Source organism: Epinephelus lanceolatus, chromosome 5 (genome assembly GCF_041903045.1).
Source record: "Epinephelus lanceolatus isolate andai-2023 chromosome 5, ASM4190304v1, whole genome shotgun sequence".
Classification (NCBI taxonomy): domain Eukaryota; kingdom Metazoa; phylum Chordata; class Actinopteri; order Perciformes; family Serranidae; genus Epinephelus; species Epinephelus lanceolatus.
In genome coordinates, this window is record NC_135738.1 from 39,324,935 (window position 1) to 39,340,518 (window position 15,584).

The following is a 15,584-nucleotide window of genomic DNA, read 5'->3' on the forward strand; positions in this document are numbered from 1 at the left end:
GCAGCCTTTCCTTTTCAGTTATTTTTGTAGTGTCAGTGCCAGCCTGGTACTGCTGTTTCTTGTGTGTCTGCATGCTGGCCTGGTGGATTGATAGTAAGTGCTGGAATGGATCACTGGAATGGACTGCTTGAATCGCGGAGCGCTGGGCTGGCTGGAAAACCTGGATCGGATTCCATGATCGGAGTTCTGGATCGGCATTTTTCCATGCAGTCCGATCCGATACCGATGCACGTTTTTTGCTAATATCGGCAGTAGGGCTGGACGATATGGCCTAAAAAAAAAATCTCCTATTTTTTCACAAAAAATCCGATTCACGATTTAAATCGATTTTTTCCCCTCCTAGTTTAAAAAAAAATATTTGTGGTCTGGTAGCACATACCTGGGGTCCAAAACTTTCAGCATGTGAATAAACCCCAGCTTTTCCACAGTAGCCTATATATGGGCACCATATCTCTTGCAGTATACATGGCGACTGCATCTGTGATCGCTTTCCACCGGACCCCTTTCTTATCATACGGCAGTGTTTCCCCTACCATTATATTGGATCACAACAGAAGTCATTTAAGGTTACCTTTCCTATAGAACAGGTCTATACCTTGTCCTTTTATTAAACAAACTAAATAGCCTTATGTTACAGGCTGAGCCTGATGTGTGTGGCTTGTGTGTGTGTGTGTGTGTGTGTGTGTGTGTGTGTATGTGGAGCTGTGTACGTGTGTAGTTGATGTTGGAGGTATGAGACGTTAGTGCGCCGGGTGTGGTGTGTGACATCACAGACGGATGCGCCCCAGGAAGAAAGTGAGTTAGAAAGAAGAAGAAGAAAGTTTACTCTGGTTATCCTGCTCATGCCTGTATCACTAGCTGATTTTTTTTTTTTTTAAATTTGTGTGTTGAGTGGGTATTTGTCTAGGTGAACTATGAAATACTGTGAAAAACCCAGTACTAAGTCTGTGATTCTAAACTCACATAGTATATACAAGCTCTTCTCCCCCTGTGGTGTGACTGTGGCAAAAGAGGTTTAAAAAAACCCTCTTACATCCACAGTAAAAACCTGACAGACAATAGTCTGTCCCTACATTTTCTATTTTTATTCATGTCAATGCATTGGGTTAATAAATGAATATAGCAGTAATATAGTAGAGATGTGATTTTGTTAGGGGCAGTGCTATTTACTGCAAAGATACGTCTGCACCAGTTAAAAATGTTTTAACTCCAGCAAAACATGGGCTACTTCATAAAGGTACAGAGTGGAGGAAAAAGAGAGACTAGAGGGAAATAACAGAAAGAATCAGAGTTTCTGGTGAATTCTGAGTTCAGTCAAAGGCTGAGCCAAACACAAACACACGTGCACACTCCCACACACACTGTTTGTTGGTGGCTTACAGCCAGATTTTGTACAGCTGGTACATTGGCTGTTTAGAGTGAAGACAAACAAATGCTCCAGCGGTCAAAAATGTGAAAATAACGTGAGGCGAAAATTTGCTTTGCTTTCACTCTAAATACACTCTACACATATAAATACATTTGGGAATTATGACATAAAACTTTTAGAATGCTGTCGACATTTTCAACATGTTTAAAAGGGTAGACAGAGCATATAGAATCATGTAATCTTTCACATTATCACATGACACACATGAAAAAAAGAAAAACAGTAATAGAAAATGTTAGGTTGTTTTTGCTTCCAAAGTAGGAAGGAAACTACAGACAGTCAGGCAAAAAAAGTTGCATTTCAAATTCAGTCAATCGTTTTAGTTACCCTGAACTGAAATAACAGATTAAAAGTCTACTTCAGTGGATGCCTGTTGGTAATAAAAGAAATTGGGCACAATTATAGTCACCATTAGTAATTTCTTAAGTAAGTGCATTTCCAACCATTTGTTTTTATGTGTATTTAAATCTGAGCTGAAAAATCCAAAGTGGAATTGCCAGAAAGTAAAAAAGAAAAAAAAAAAAAGTCAAAATGATGTAAAAAGTTTCACAGTCTGCTGATGTGGAAAAGTTGTTGTACTAATAAAAGCAAAATGCCACAAAGTGCAAAGGAATCAGACAAATAAATCATAACATACATAAAGTTCGTGACTAAACGTCCACTTAAGCTTTTGCTCCACTTAAGAGATCAAAGTAGCAGCAAATTAAAATATTACGTTTGTTTGGAGCAATGCTTAGACTGCAATCTTCCTCAAATGAATACATGAAACAAACATAAATGCATCAAACAACAAATCATTTTGTCTGCAATGGTTTAACAGCAACCAGATGAAAAGTTAACACCAACAACTGTTTATCTTATCTCACCAGGACCTGGAAATGTGCATTAATCTGCATTTTATTTTGCTGATTTTCTGGAAATTGTTTAGTATTTGCACTAAATTTGGATGGAAACCTGCTTAGTGGGATGAACTATTCTTCGGTTATTAACCTTGATTTAAACTCAGATTCAACACTTGTCTGTAAAAACATGTTTGACTCTGCTAAATTATCATAGAAATGAATTGAAAATGTATTTTACTGGTATATTAGAAATGTCGCTTTGTTCATCTTACTTGTCACTTTATTTTGAACTTAAGATTTTTGTGCATGCCAGAATCCTGTCTGGTGAGTAATGACTATTTTGAGATCTGACTGGTCAGTAGACAAACTTTTGCTGCCATCATTGATCAATATCCACTGGGCACACTGCTGTTTTTGTTTTTTGTTGTTTGTTTGTTTGTTTGTTTGTTTGTATGGTTGGTTTGTTTTGTTTTGTTTTCAATTCACTGATAACTGATATAAATATTGTTGGTTTCGGCGGTGGCCTAAAAGGTGATAAAGCAGTGTTCCAAGTAAGTTATTAAAACTAAGGCCTACAGAAACCTGCATGCAATAGGCCACCTTACACCTTCTCTTCCCCTCCATCTGTCTTTCTCTCTCTTTGTCAAACACACACAGAGTTAATTGTTGAAGTCGTCAGTCCAGTCCTTTATGCTGTAAAGCATAAAGTTGGCAGATTGTGGGTCGGGGATGTTTCACTGTGGGTATCGTCATATACCATTCCGGTAGACATCACCAAACACCAGTTTTGATAGGAGGTTTTGTGATGACAGAGAGTGTGAGCAAAGCCCAAAGATAGCTGGCTAACCCACTAATCTCACCACTGTTGATTTGCCATGTTTGTTTCCACTGCTGTTGCATTAAATGGAACCTGATTATGATTATGTGTGTGTGTGTGTGTGTGTGAGAGAGAGAGAGAGAAGAGAGAGAGAGAGAGAAATTGATATATTCTGCATGTTTGATCCCGTTGATAAAGGACAGGCGTGAAATGATGTTATGTCTCCTATTGTCTGTCTGATGTCTCTGTGCAACTTGTATCCTTGTGCTGTCCTGTGCATGTTGTTTTTGTTGTTGTTGATTTGTTATTTGTTGTTATATGTGCAGTAAGATGATAAATAAAACTGTATTATTGGCATTTTGACTGTATTTCACAGACTTTCACCTCTGATTAGTTGATGGGTTTATTATCAATATTAGATGTTTTGCCTAAATATGTGAACTCACTAAAATCTTTTATACCCAGTGATTTCAGTTGTCTGCCACAGCAGCTGCAGTTTGAGAAGTTTCTATCGATGTTCAGAACGTTTGCCATAAAGTATCACTTGAATGCTGTTGTTGTGGTTTACATCGTCTCCTCTCATGCTGCATTAATACCCTTTGCAACAGTATTTCAGCAATGGGTTTACTTCACCCTCTTACAACTCCAGAGCTTATTTGCTGTACACCTCTTGAATCCATAGGTCACATTTTGAAATGCGTGATATTATACTGTAGCATTGCATTTGAGAACACTGCCTGACCTTTCCTTGGCTCCTTGTTTTAATTTTACAGCCTGCAACTTTTCAGTTTGGTCTACTCTCATCAACTCTGTGCACAGCAGGCAGCTGTTTTCAGAGAAAAAGCTCTGATAAACCCAAACCACAGGGCACATTCACACAGTTATAGACAAGCTGGTGAACATAATCGAGCATTTAGGAGCATTCAGGATTTGTTAGAGACCAAAACAGAGCTACATAGAGACTGAATATATTTTTCAGGTGGCCAGAAACACAATACCACACTAAGGGCTTATATATACTCCCTTCACATATGAAAATAGATACGTCTGTTTCAACATTATAAACGTCACTGCTCTCATACGTCCGTGTCCTTTATGATGGCATAGATACAGTCAATGGGTGGCACTACAGGTCAGAGTCAAAAGTTTCACACAACAACAAATGAAGCGACAGTGGAGGTCGTAATAAGGCCCCTTTTAATGGAGACAGCATTGTCTTCTATGGTGATCTCGCTTCAATATGCTACACTGCCCCCATGATCTCCGGTGTTGCTGCTCCGTTTGTCCATATCCATAAGCTTTAAAAAAACGTGCACAAATACAGAGGAAATAAACACACAGTACAGACAGAAGGCTTCATCCATCTTTGTATCTAGTGTTGAGCATGAATGAGCCCTAATAATGCCTCTGTGTTAAAGTTAAAGGATAACTTTGGTATTTTTCAACCTGGGCCCTATTTCCCCATGTGTATGTGTGCGTATGATTCATAGGTACAACTCGTTTTAAAATTGGTTCAGTATTGAGGGAGGCGGATGCAGCCATTAAAAGTGCTTTTTTTCGCCACTGACCGGTTCACATCGCCAGTGCTATCTCTGTAAATAGCATACTAAGCGTTTCCCTTACCCTTCACTTCCTCCCGGCTGTGTGTGACGTCATCTCACAAGAGCTTTGCTTGTTGCCGGAAGAAAACAACAATTCTAGGTATCAGTATTACATGCATAAAGACATATTAGTTGTACTGACTTGATGGATAGTTGACCATTTGGCCCCTGTGGTTTTGGCCACCTCCTCCAATTTATTTTGGGCACATGAAAAAAGGTATCCAGCACTGCCCTGTTGATCAGAGGGGGGAAATCCTCTAACGTAGTTACACAGCGTTTGGTAGTTTCTGTATCATCCCAGGACACATTGAGACCATGAATATTTGGCAACAGGTCCCACTTGTTGCAACACAGACATTCTTCCTCTGTGGGCATGGAGTCACAGCAACCACAGGAGCACCACCAGTCCTCAGAGATTCGCGTTTGTGCAGCCACTGCTTCACCCTCGTCTGCTCATTGGCCCTCTCTCTCTCTGTCCTCGTCTGCTCTTCAGTTTGTAGGAGCTCCTCGTCCATATACTCGGGCTCAAATAAGTACGGGTGGCCATCGTAATAAAAGGGCTCATCTTCTTTCTCAAAACTGGGTAAATATGCAGCCATGATACCGATGCAGTAAAACTCTCAACTGTACTCCGGGACAACCAGCGCCACTCTGAGCGGCGCTCAGCACGGCTCCTCTGTTTTCTTCCGGCAACAAGCAAAGCTCTCGCGAGATGACATCACACACAGCCCACAGGAAGTGAAGGATAAGGGAAACGCATAGTATGCTATTTACAGAGTTGCACTGGCAATCTGAACCGGTCAGTGGCGAAAGAAGCACCTTTAGTGCGCAAACTTATACGGGACGCATTTGCCCCCATATCTACCTCACGGCTGCTGGCTGCATCTGCCTCCCTCAATACTGAACCAATTTTAAAACGAGTTGTACCTATGAATCATACGCACACATACACATGGGGAAATAGGGCCCAGGTTGAAAAATACCAAAGTTATCCTTTAAGTTGACATCATTAAAGTTAATCAATTACTGAAATCCAGAAACACTCACCAATGCAGCATTGCTAATTCCCCACTTCTCAAAGGTTTTTGACAGAGGCCAGAGAATATTTTCAGCATTTGTCTATTTTTTATGGCATTAGTGTGATGCTACCTTTCTTAGAGAAGTTATTTTCTCCGTTCATTTATTCATGTCAGAATGCAATAAAATAATGATAGTAGCTCCCCAGAATAGCACTCTCTCTGTTGTGTTAGCATTTAGGTATATTGATTTTATCGACAGAACATGGCCTCCTGAAAGAGCTTTATTTTTCCTTTGTGTATATTTGTTTCGTGTAAATAAGAATAAGAAGAGATGGGATGGGTGCCATCTGCCTGCCCAGTTCTTCTCCAGACTGGGCCTCATTTTTTCCAGTTCATACAGACAGACCTTTTTGTGTGCCATTCAGTATGTTCTTCTCATGTATTCAGGTTTGTCCTTAATTTGTGGTTAAATCTCCAGAAAAAAATAATAATAATAATCTTAAAAAAAAAACAAAAACGTCAGCACCAATGGATTACGATACACTTAAGTCTATTTCAGTCTTATGCCGGAGCCTGATCTCTTTCCCTCCTGATTCATTGCAAATTGTTCCCTGTTTGTTCTTCCTGTCTTTTTTTTCATCTCTTCTGCTTATTCATCTGTGGATTCACTTTTTCCTTTTTCTTCTTACATCATTTTTTTTTTCTCAAAGAACAGATGGTGTGCTCTGTTATATGAATGGAGCCCAACTTGCTGTTATGCCTAAACACTTTCATTCTTGTTTCTTTTTTCTTTTTTTTTTCTCTCTCACGCAGTGTCGTCCAGCTCTGTCTCCTTCTTGAATCATTTCCTGTCTCCCCCCCCTCGTTGTCACTCCTGACACTGTCTGAAATGTCCTTTATTGCTTTTGTTTTTCATTTCTCCCTTGTCTTTGTCCTAGCCCCTCCTTCTCCACCTCCACAACACCATGTCTCTCTGTTTATTATTGACAGCATAATCATCATGATTGTAACTAAATGTGCCCATCTTTTTTTTTTCTTGATGCTGATTTTTCTTCAAGTGACTTCAGAAGAAATTCAAGATTTAACCGTGACATCACATGTAAATTTCTCATGTCTCTTTGTGTCTTTTTTCTTTCATCTCTTTCTCCATATCACTCTATCCACAATCCCTCTTCCCCTCTGCAGCAATACTTCACTCTCCTCATCATAACAGATGGTGTCATCAGCGATATGGATGAGACACGTCACGCCATCGTACAGGCGTCTAAGCTACCCATGTCCATCATCATCATTGGCGTGGGCAACGCAGACTTCGCTGCCATGGAGTTCTTAGATGGAGATGCAAGCGTGTTACGGTCCAACACAGGAGAAGAAGCTGTTCGGGACATCGTGCAGTTCGTCCCTTTCAGAGATTTCCGAAATGTGAGTATTGGTTTCTTTCTGTTAGAAAAGGGGGTAATTGGAATTGCTTCATTGCTTGTTGTGGTTGACGTTTATGAAACAGGACAATTACCAATTTAAAGCGGCATCAAGTAGGTTAAGTCTTTGAATTTCCAATGCTGTATTTAAATTTAAATGTTTTACCATCCATTGTCTCTTTTGCAGTTTGATAGGTGATCTGCACTATATTGCTTTGAAAGTTTCAATAGCACTGCCACACTCTAATTACTCACTTACTGAAATGATCGGGGTTAAAGTCCCTGAAAACTTGGTTTCAAAGCTAAAGTATTTCTTTGTAACTTTAAATATGATGGAGAAAAAAAAGCATCAATCAAAGACTGTTTTGGTGTGGTTTGATCAGATGTGATTGACAGTGGCCTTGTAACTTCAGGAAACATCCCCACAAGAGTTACCAAATTCTGATTTAAATTATCCTAAATAGTGACTGGTACATGCAAGTATATGACATGACCTATTTTCTAATCCTGTTCACTTCAAACCAGTGAGAGAAGCTCAAATAAATCAGCAAGGACAGATATCTATGATGTGAAATAAGCAAAACTCACATAACTTTGGCAGACAAGTTTGAGTTTAAGTAGGATGCCATCACTAATAGCAAGAAAACTGGTTTCCATGTACAATGTTGTTGTTTTTTCTATACTGTGGTGTTGCTCAGTGATAGTCCCGGTATTGCTATATCTTATAAGTAAATATTATTAGTAGTAGTATAATATATAAAGTACAATGTGCTTACAAGCATAGACGGAGACAAGCTCTTCAGCAAACAATCTGTAAAAGCCCTCTGTAAGCTACCTGCTGAACAGCACACCACACACAGACAAAGTTAGCAGCTAGCTGGTGAACATAGAAGATCATGTAGCAGCTAAAGAGACATATATTTCCCTTGGCAGTTAGAAGAGACCAAAAACAGCGGTAGAAGTCAGTGAATACTGGACTTACATGTAGTTGCGACCCCAAGAGAAGTCCAAGGTCCACCCGATACAATTACTGGCCCTCTCCACTGGCCTCCCAGGCAAAAATAATTGGAGACTGACATTACTGTCTTTAACAGGCTGTGGCATACTAATAGCTTGTAGAGAAGGGGGCTAAATAACACTCCAAAGTAAGGCTTAATTTTGGTATGGACATTTTTTAAGGAGTCCCTTAAACTCTCACTTCAAAATATCTGAATAATACTGGGTTGCACATCAGATAATTGGTAACATAAAGTGTAAAATGAGTATGCAGTTCCTTAACTCTCATATTTACATAGTTTTCAACTCGTCTGTATACTTCAACAGCATAAGCGACCACTTGATATTCAGTCCTGGCTTTTGGTTTTGGTGTGCCACGATTTTCAGTGGCTCCATCTGGCCACCCAGTGAAAAATGTCTGGGGACACCAGTTCCTAAATTCATTAGGTGACCAGAAACATGACTCCAAATAAATGCTAATGCTGCTACATATCTGCTGGATGTGCAAATAGGCAACTGTTAGCTGACAAGTTTGTTATTTCAACTGAAAATCTTTAAATATGTTAATGTTGTGTCTCCCGCATGTTTCTGCTGCCCCCAAGTGGCCAAAAAATCTGTAGTTTTTGGTTTATGTTTGAAGATGTTCTCATTGGACAGTTATGTTCTTAATACAGTTTTGTACATAAAAACTAGCAGCTACAACAATCAAATAAAATACTCAAGTATAAGTACTTCAGGTTTTTACTCCAGTTAAATACTTGACTAAATGGACTTTAATTTTACAGCTTTAAACACAGCTGTAAATGGACTTTAACTTACCAACTGTGTTGAAACATTTAGAATAAATACACAATTGTCTCCTTACGTAAACAAAGAGTTTCTGGTGAATCACCCACAAAGTTTAACAACCAAACAGCTCTCAGCGAAGTTTGACATCTTTCAGTCGCCATTAGCCGAGATGCCACTTCAGCTAATGTTTCAGCTTGCTGATGTGATTTACAGTGTCACTTTGACTCTATCTTAGTTATGGGGTAGAGGCTTTACCTAATGACATGATGTCATGCTGTCTGAGTGTGAATATGTTACCAAATGGCAGCCTGTTGCTCCTCAGACTGTAGCTGCACACACACACACACACATCCAGGGTCTGCCAGCTGAGGAAAGCTGCCTGGTTATCTCAGACTTGACAGAGACAGTGTGGGTGTGTGTGTGTTGATGAGCATATATACAGTACATGTCAAAAGCTTTCATGTGTGTGTTCATACATGTGTGCTTTAGGTGAGCACATGGGTTATTAGTGTGTGCGCATTTGTAGGCTTCACATGGGAAAATTCACTTAGTGCTTTTTTTGTATATTGTGTGTGTGTGTGTGTGTGCGTGCGTGCGTGCGTGCGTGCGTTCATGCCTGCGTGCGTGTGTGTGCGTGGGCTGGTGGTGGGCGAGTTGACTTCCTCTGTTGTGGGGGGAACAGTGTTTGCTGGCTTCGTTCCAGTTTGTCAGTGGGAGGGTGAGAGACAGCAACAGAAATAATAGAGAGGAGGAGGGAGAAATGAAGCTGAGACAGAGAGGAAACAATAATGAGAGTAACCTGACATAATGAGCCGTGTTGGCAGGCTGGCTTTTACGATAAATTGTCTTCAGAAAGTTGGTGATGATTAGATAATCTGAAAGTCAGCTGCTATTATTGTAATATAGTTTATTAGCTTTAAAAAAATCATAAAAGAATGAGAACATAATCAAAACCATGTGGGATCAGTAAACTAACTCAGTTATTTAATAACACAGGTTTAAATCACATTTCATTGAAAAATGAAAAATGAAATGTCATCCAAATATGGTGACTTCTAGGCTTCAAAACGGGAGTCTACAAACCAATGGGTTACGTCAGAGTGGCTATGTCCATTATTTTATACAGTCTATGACAGAGACACAGACGCGCCATGTCCATTTCAAAACAAAGGTGCATCTTAAAGATGATGATATGGATCGATTCTTTCACTTTGCATGGATGATATTGGATCATTGATCATAAAATTGATACATCGGCTCAAATCAATGGATTTTTACACCCCTATAAAACACCAGTATTCTTACTTTTCAGCCTTTATATTGTTCTGTTTTTGAAGACATTAACACACTCTCTTGCTCTTTTTCTCTCTCAGGCACCCAAGGAGACTCTCGCTAAGTCGGTCCTGGCCGAGCTGCCTCAGCAGGTCACCCAGTACTTTAAACAGCGGAATCTACCGCCCGCCAACACAGCGCCGGAGTGAGACGCCCCAAAGCCAAGAGTCCACACGCTGTACTATAGCTCAACAAAACCTCCCTTCTCGGCAAACGATACAAAATGAAAGTGTGTATGTCAGCTATGAACAAAAATGAGTTGTGGACAAAAAAAAATAAATCAAACATTGAAGACATCCCTGCCATCATATTAGCAAAGTTGTTATTGGTTAAAGAATGTTTGGTCAGTATCCAGTGTGAATCCATCAGAAGTGACGTTCTCTGTTTCCTAAAGCTTCCAGCACACAGAACCATGACGATAATAATGTGTAAAGGACCTTGCATGTCTATAGTGATGACAGGTGTCTCCAAATGATGTGAATATAAATATGCAGGTAAATCACTGGCCTTTTCTTAGAGAAATGGAAAAATATCTTGATTTATCAGGATGTAGGTTTTTTTTGTTTTCTTTTCTTTTTTTTTCCTTTTTTTGGGCTTTTTGCATGTGTGTGTCTTGTGATTGATACCATGTGATACATACAACTCTTGGTGTAAAGTCCCTTCAAAGCTGAACTATATCAGTGATTGAACCCCCTCCCGTTGTTGTATGGATCCTTTTCAGGTAGCGGATCAGATGAAGGCTGTTTGCTTTGTGCTCATGTGTGACGGACTCACAGACTGAGCCTGAACAGAACACTATCTCTTCAGGGAGAGGTTTTAATTTTGAAGGTTTGATCACCAGTCGTCTGAGAGGCGGGTTTTAAAGCTCCACTATGCTTATTTGATTCAAGAGAACAGAATTGGAGGAGGATGAGGCCGTGGAGGCAGCTGTAGCACTAACACAGGATAGATGTGGGATACTGTGTGAATTCATTAGGCAGTTAAATATAGGGCCATTTTGCTAGCTTTTGCAAAATCCTTGTATTTCTTATGACTTCAGTTCATCCTGCATGTTGCCAATATCTACTCACTGTTTACAGACTGATGCCGATGATCACAAATGCATGTTTGTTTGTTTTACAAATTGTGTATTTATCAGATTTTGTAAATATTTTAATGAGATTCTGTTGAAAGGAAGGAAGTGTCACATGGCATAGAAACATGTGTCAGAGAAGGCTGTTGCTGTCAGAGTTTTAATGACTGGAAGCAGAAGAGAATTTCTGATATGCATATATATATATATATATATATATCGAATGTATATTTATATGACACTGTTCATGTTCTGATAAGCCAATGTCTCTGACATGTTTTTAATGTACTTTTTATGCAGTGCTGAATTGTGTACTTAACTACTATGTGAATTGCTGTGTATCTTTGTACTAAATGTGTTGCTATTCATTTTATAAAGCTGTGTCTTTGTCCACACTCAGGATAATAAACTGAAGGAAATGTCACATGTCCTCTTTGTCTCTGTGGATTTAAGACCAGCACACCACAAAGATGCAACGCAACCACAAATAGACACAAAATGACCACATAGACACAAAACAGCCACAAAGAGTCATGAAACAGCTCCAAATACATAAAACAACACAAAGAAATACAAAGCAGCCAAAAAAAGACAGAAAATAACCATTGAATGCCCTGAAATATCTATGAACAGATACAAAATGATGACAGGAGAATTAAATAATAAAAAAAATAATAAAACACCCACCAAGAGACATGAAACAACCATAAAGACCCTCAAAACAGCTACACAGTCACAAAATGACCACAAAGACAATCAGGACTCCAAAAGCTTTAGTGTCCATTGCAAGGTGATGTAAATTTGTCTTTGACATGGCTCACACAGGCACACACTCAACAAAAAAGTGCAAGTGTTGAAGTACTTATTCCATCCCAGCTTGTTCATAAAGGAGCAATAAGAGAAATGCATCATTTCTACATTGAAGGAATTAAAAAATTGCTATGTGAAGAACTAGAGGTGTAATTTCATCTGGAGTATAGCATGACCTCACACACCCTCTCTCTGTGTTGATCTCCAGCCCATTGTTTACAAGCCGGTCTGGCTGCGTGTTCATGTACGTTCATGTGAATTCCCCCCCCCCCCTCTCGGAGCCCCTAGCCCTCCCTCCCTATAAAAGGCTACAGCCAGTGAGCAATGGCAGAGAGCAGAACAAAACCGGGGCTAACCGGTGCTTCCTCCTCAGGCTCCACTTCACTCAGATGCCCCACAGATTCGCTGCCTCTCCCAGTTTAACCTCAATAACAATCCGGAGCTAGCTGGGAGCGGCTGGCGAGGCGTTAGCCGCAGCATGACCGGAGAGAAGCACAGCCGGTTAGCCTCCGCTAGCTTCCTAACTAGCCCCGGCTCTCTGTTTGGATCCAACCGGAGCACCGAGCCCTGGTTAATGTGGGAAGAAGCAGCGGGTTTATCGGGCAGCTGAGTGAAGCTGGGTGAAGTGGAGGCTGCGGAGGAAACACCAGGATGGGTTAATGTCTGGAGCTTGTGTTATTAGTGGCTCAGTCCCAGCAATGGGTCAGGCGTTACGGTTGTGTTAAGTGAGTAAGTTAGCCCAGCCAACATTTTCAATTAGCACTGTAAAATGTAGCCTCCCCGCGAGGCTACATTTTTGTAATATATTTGCTGAGATGGAGGCGAGGCTCAGTGACTAGAGGAGCTGATAGAAGCGCTCCATAGCTGTTAAGTTACTCCAGTAGCCGGTGGCAGCCGACTTGGCTAGTGCTAACACCGGGAGCTAACGCTAACGTTCCTCCTCTTCTCCATGAGTGAGAGCAATGTTTTAGCCTAGCGGGCAGCTGGCTCGCGGGCTGCCCACTAGGCTAAAACATCGCTTCAGGTTAAAGTGGGAAGAAGCAGCGGGTTTATCGGGCAGCTGAGTGAAGCTGGGTGAAGTGGAGGCTGCGGAGGGGATGGGTTAATGTCCGGAGCTTGAGCAGCCCGCGAGCCAGGCAGGCAGCCTGGCGGGCTCTAGCCGACCCGGATCCTGGCTAGTGCTAACACTGGGAGCTAACGCTAATGTTCCTCCTCTTCTCCGTGAGTGAGAGCGATGTTTTAGCCTAGCAGGCAGGGCTGCTCAAGCTCCGGACATTAACCCGCGAGCCAGCTGCCTGCTAGGCTAAAACATCGCTCTCACTCACGGAGAAGAGGAGGAACGTTAGCGTTAGCTCCCGGTGTTAGCACTAGCCGAGTCGGCTGCCACCGGCTACTGGAGTAACTTAACAGTTGGGTGGAGAGCAGAGGTAGAGGGAGGAGTGGCTCATGACACACTTTGTTTTGGTCTACAGGCAGTGCACAGCAGCAAACCTAGCGGTGAAACGATTTCGCTTTTTGCTCCTTTAAGTTAATGGCAGTTGGGGTTGGGGTTAATGATCCTGAAGTGCCTGAGCCAATCAGAATGCAGATGATGCTGTAAGGAGAGGTCCTGAATGGTAAAAGACTATATTTGATAAAACAAAAGTAAAAATACGATATCACACTGTCAAATATGAATTGTAACAGCAAATACTTTGTTAGAAGCCCATAGACGTGTGTTAGAGAGGCCCTGCTCACTGACTCCTGTCAAGTCAAAGAGCGGAGTGTGGAGTCACAGTAGAAATAAATTAGCTAATTCCCAATATAAGCAGGCAATGCTAAGCCAGTGAGTTAAAAACCCTATGGGCCCGAACGACGCATAGTGCGTCCAAATTCACACCTGTTCTTCTCTATTGATTTTCTCCGCGACCGTGCGTCATAGCGAGAAGCCACGCACATCAGCGGAAACAGCGGAATTGTAGCTTTCCGACTAGGCCAAGCACTTGTCAGTAATCCGATGTTTTCACAGCGAAAAACAATGATAAATTTACATTAAAATGATGCATAACAGAGCTTTCATACAGCTTTGCACACACATTACTCTTGGATGGATTACTCACGATTGCAGGCTCGCACAGAAATGCCACGCATATCACATGAAAGCGCAGGAGCAGAGCTTTCCAGTGATACCACACACATCATTGTGCTGCCATCCCATCATGCTATAAATCCAGATTAATTGTCTACAAAATAAAAACCTGACGAATTTCTTTACAATCCATTGTACAGATTTTGTTATCAGTCACTTCATATAGTGAGGAATATCGTATCTTACTACGTCTTAGGCTTGCGTGTGTTTCTCCCTGTCTATCCACATTTGTAGTCTGGCTTTCAAGATGCAAATATCTCCATATTGTCTAGTTGACACTCAAACTTTGTATGACAAGACCAGCCACTTCACCTTTGCGCACCCAGACAACTGCAGCCTAATTATGCATGCATGACAGGGCCGTAGTCACCATATACATTGAGGGGGACATGTCCCCCCCAATGCGCAAAATGCCCCCCAATATATAACTGAAACTGAAAAACAACAACAAACTTTGTTTACTGCAAACAAAGTGGCAAATATTATCTTCATTGCACTTGGTTGACTATTTTTCTATGATCTTAGATGTAAATATTGCATGTTTCTTTCAGATAAAACACATTTTTGACTTGTGAATGAGTCAATGGAATTTTTGCAATAATGAAAAAATACTGGCAATCATGTCTGCATGGCACAAACCACATGTTTTGGACAGCTGTGAAGTGACAGAATGTCCCAGCATCATGGTTCTCATATTGCCAGATTCCAGAGAGTCTCCCCTCTTCATATATGGCAGAATATGTCAACTTCCAACTTGCTATGGTGAGATACATGTAAAAATGTAAGAATTTAGTCACATGGATTTGTTTTTTTCATTGATCTAAAAATTAATATAAAATACAGGCACATAGAAGGACATTTAATGATGGCAAATCTGGATAGCCAAACAAGATATAACATGTGTATGTAGCCTTTATAATGACTGTGATATGAGCTTAAAAGTAAAAGCAGTAAAAATACCCCAAAAACGCCTAGGGCCCATAGGGTTAAAGTGAAGAGACCTGAAGCTAACAAGGTGTGGATTCAGTGATGTGGGCCCTCTTCATATGCAGGCCCTATACTTGCTTTTACAGCTGCTTTTGTGCCACCGAACCTGGGTGTTTTAAGCCAGAATATGACCTATTCTTAACCATGTGGGGGTTTTTTTTGCCTAAACCTAACCCCACCTTCACCACAGCATTGATGAGAAATGTAAAATTTCAACATATCAGCTAATGTACAAATCTAATATATCCATGGTTTGTGGAAATGTACAATGCTAACAATTTTCTGGCATCTGGGTTGCGTGCAAATGAACAAATGGCCATTTATTTTTATTTTGTTTATTGTTT

General features: G+C 40.8%; 1 protein-coding gene across 1 annotated transcript in view; it reads left to right on the forward strand.

Annotated features, from left to right (window-relative positions):
- cpne2 (copine II) overlaps positions 1–10,498 on the forward strand; it is a 74,032-nt gene extending 63,534 nt beyond the window's left edge. Inside the window, exons 15-16 of the mRNA XM_033636047.2 lie at positions 6,894–7,130; positions 10,285–10,498. Coding sequence (XP_033491938.1) covers positions 6,894–7,130; positions 10,285–10,392 — 345 coding nt within the window. The 3' untranslated portion in view covers positions 10,393–10,498. The remainder of the gene's footprint in view (positions 1–6,893; positions 7,131–10,284) is intronic.
- Positions 10,499–15,584: the final 5,086 nt, after the last annotated feature.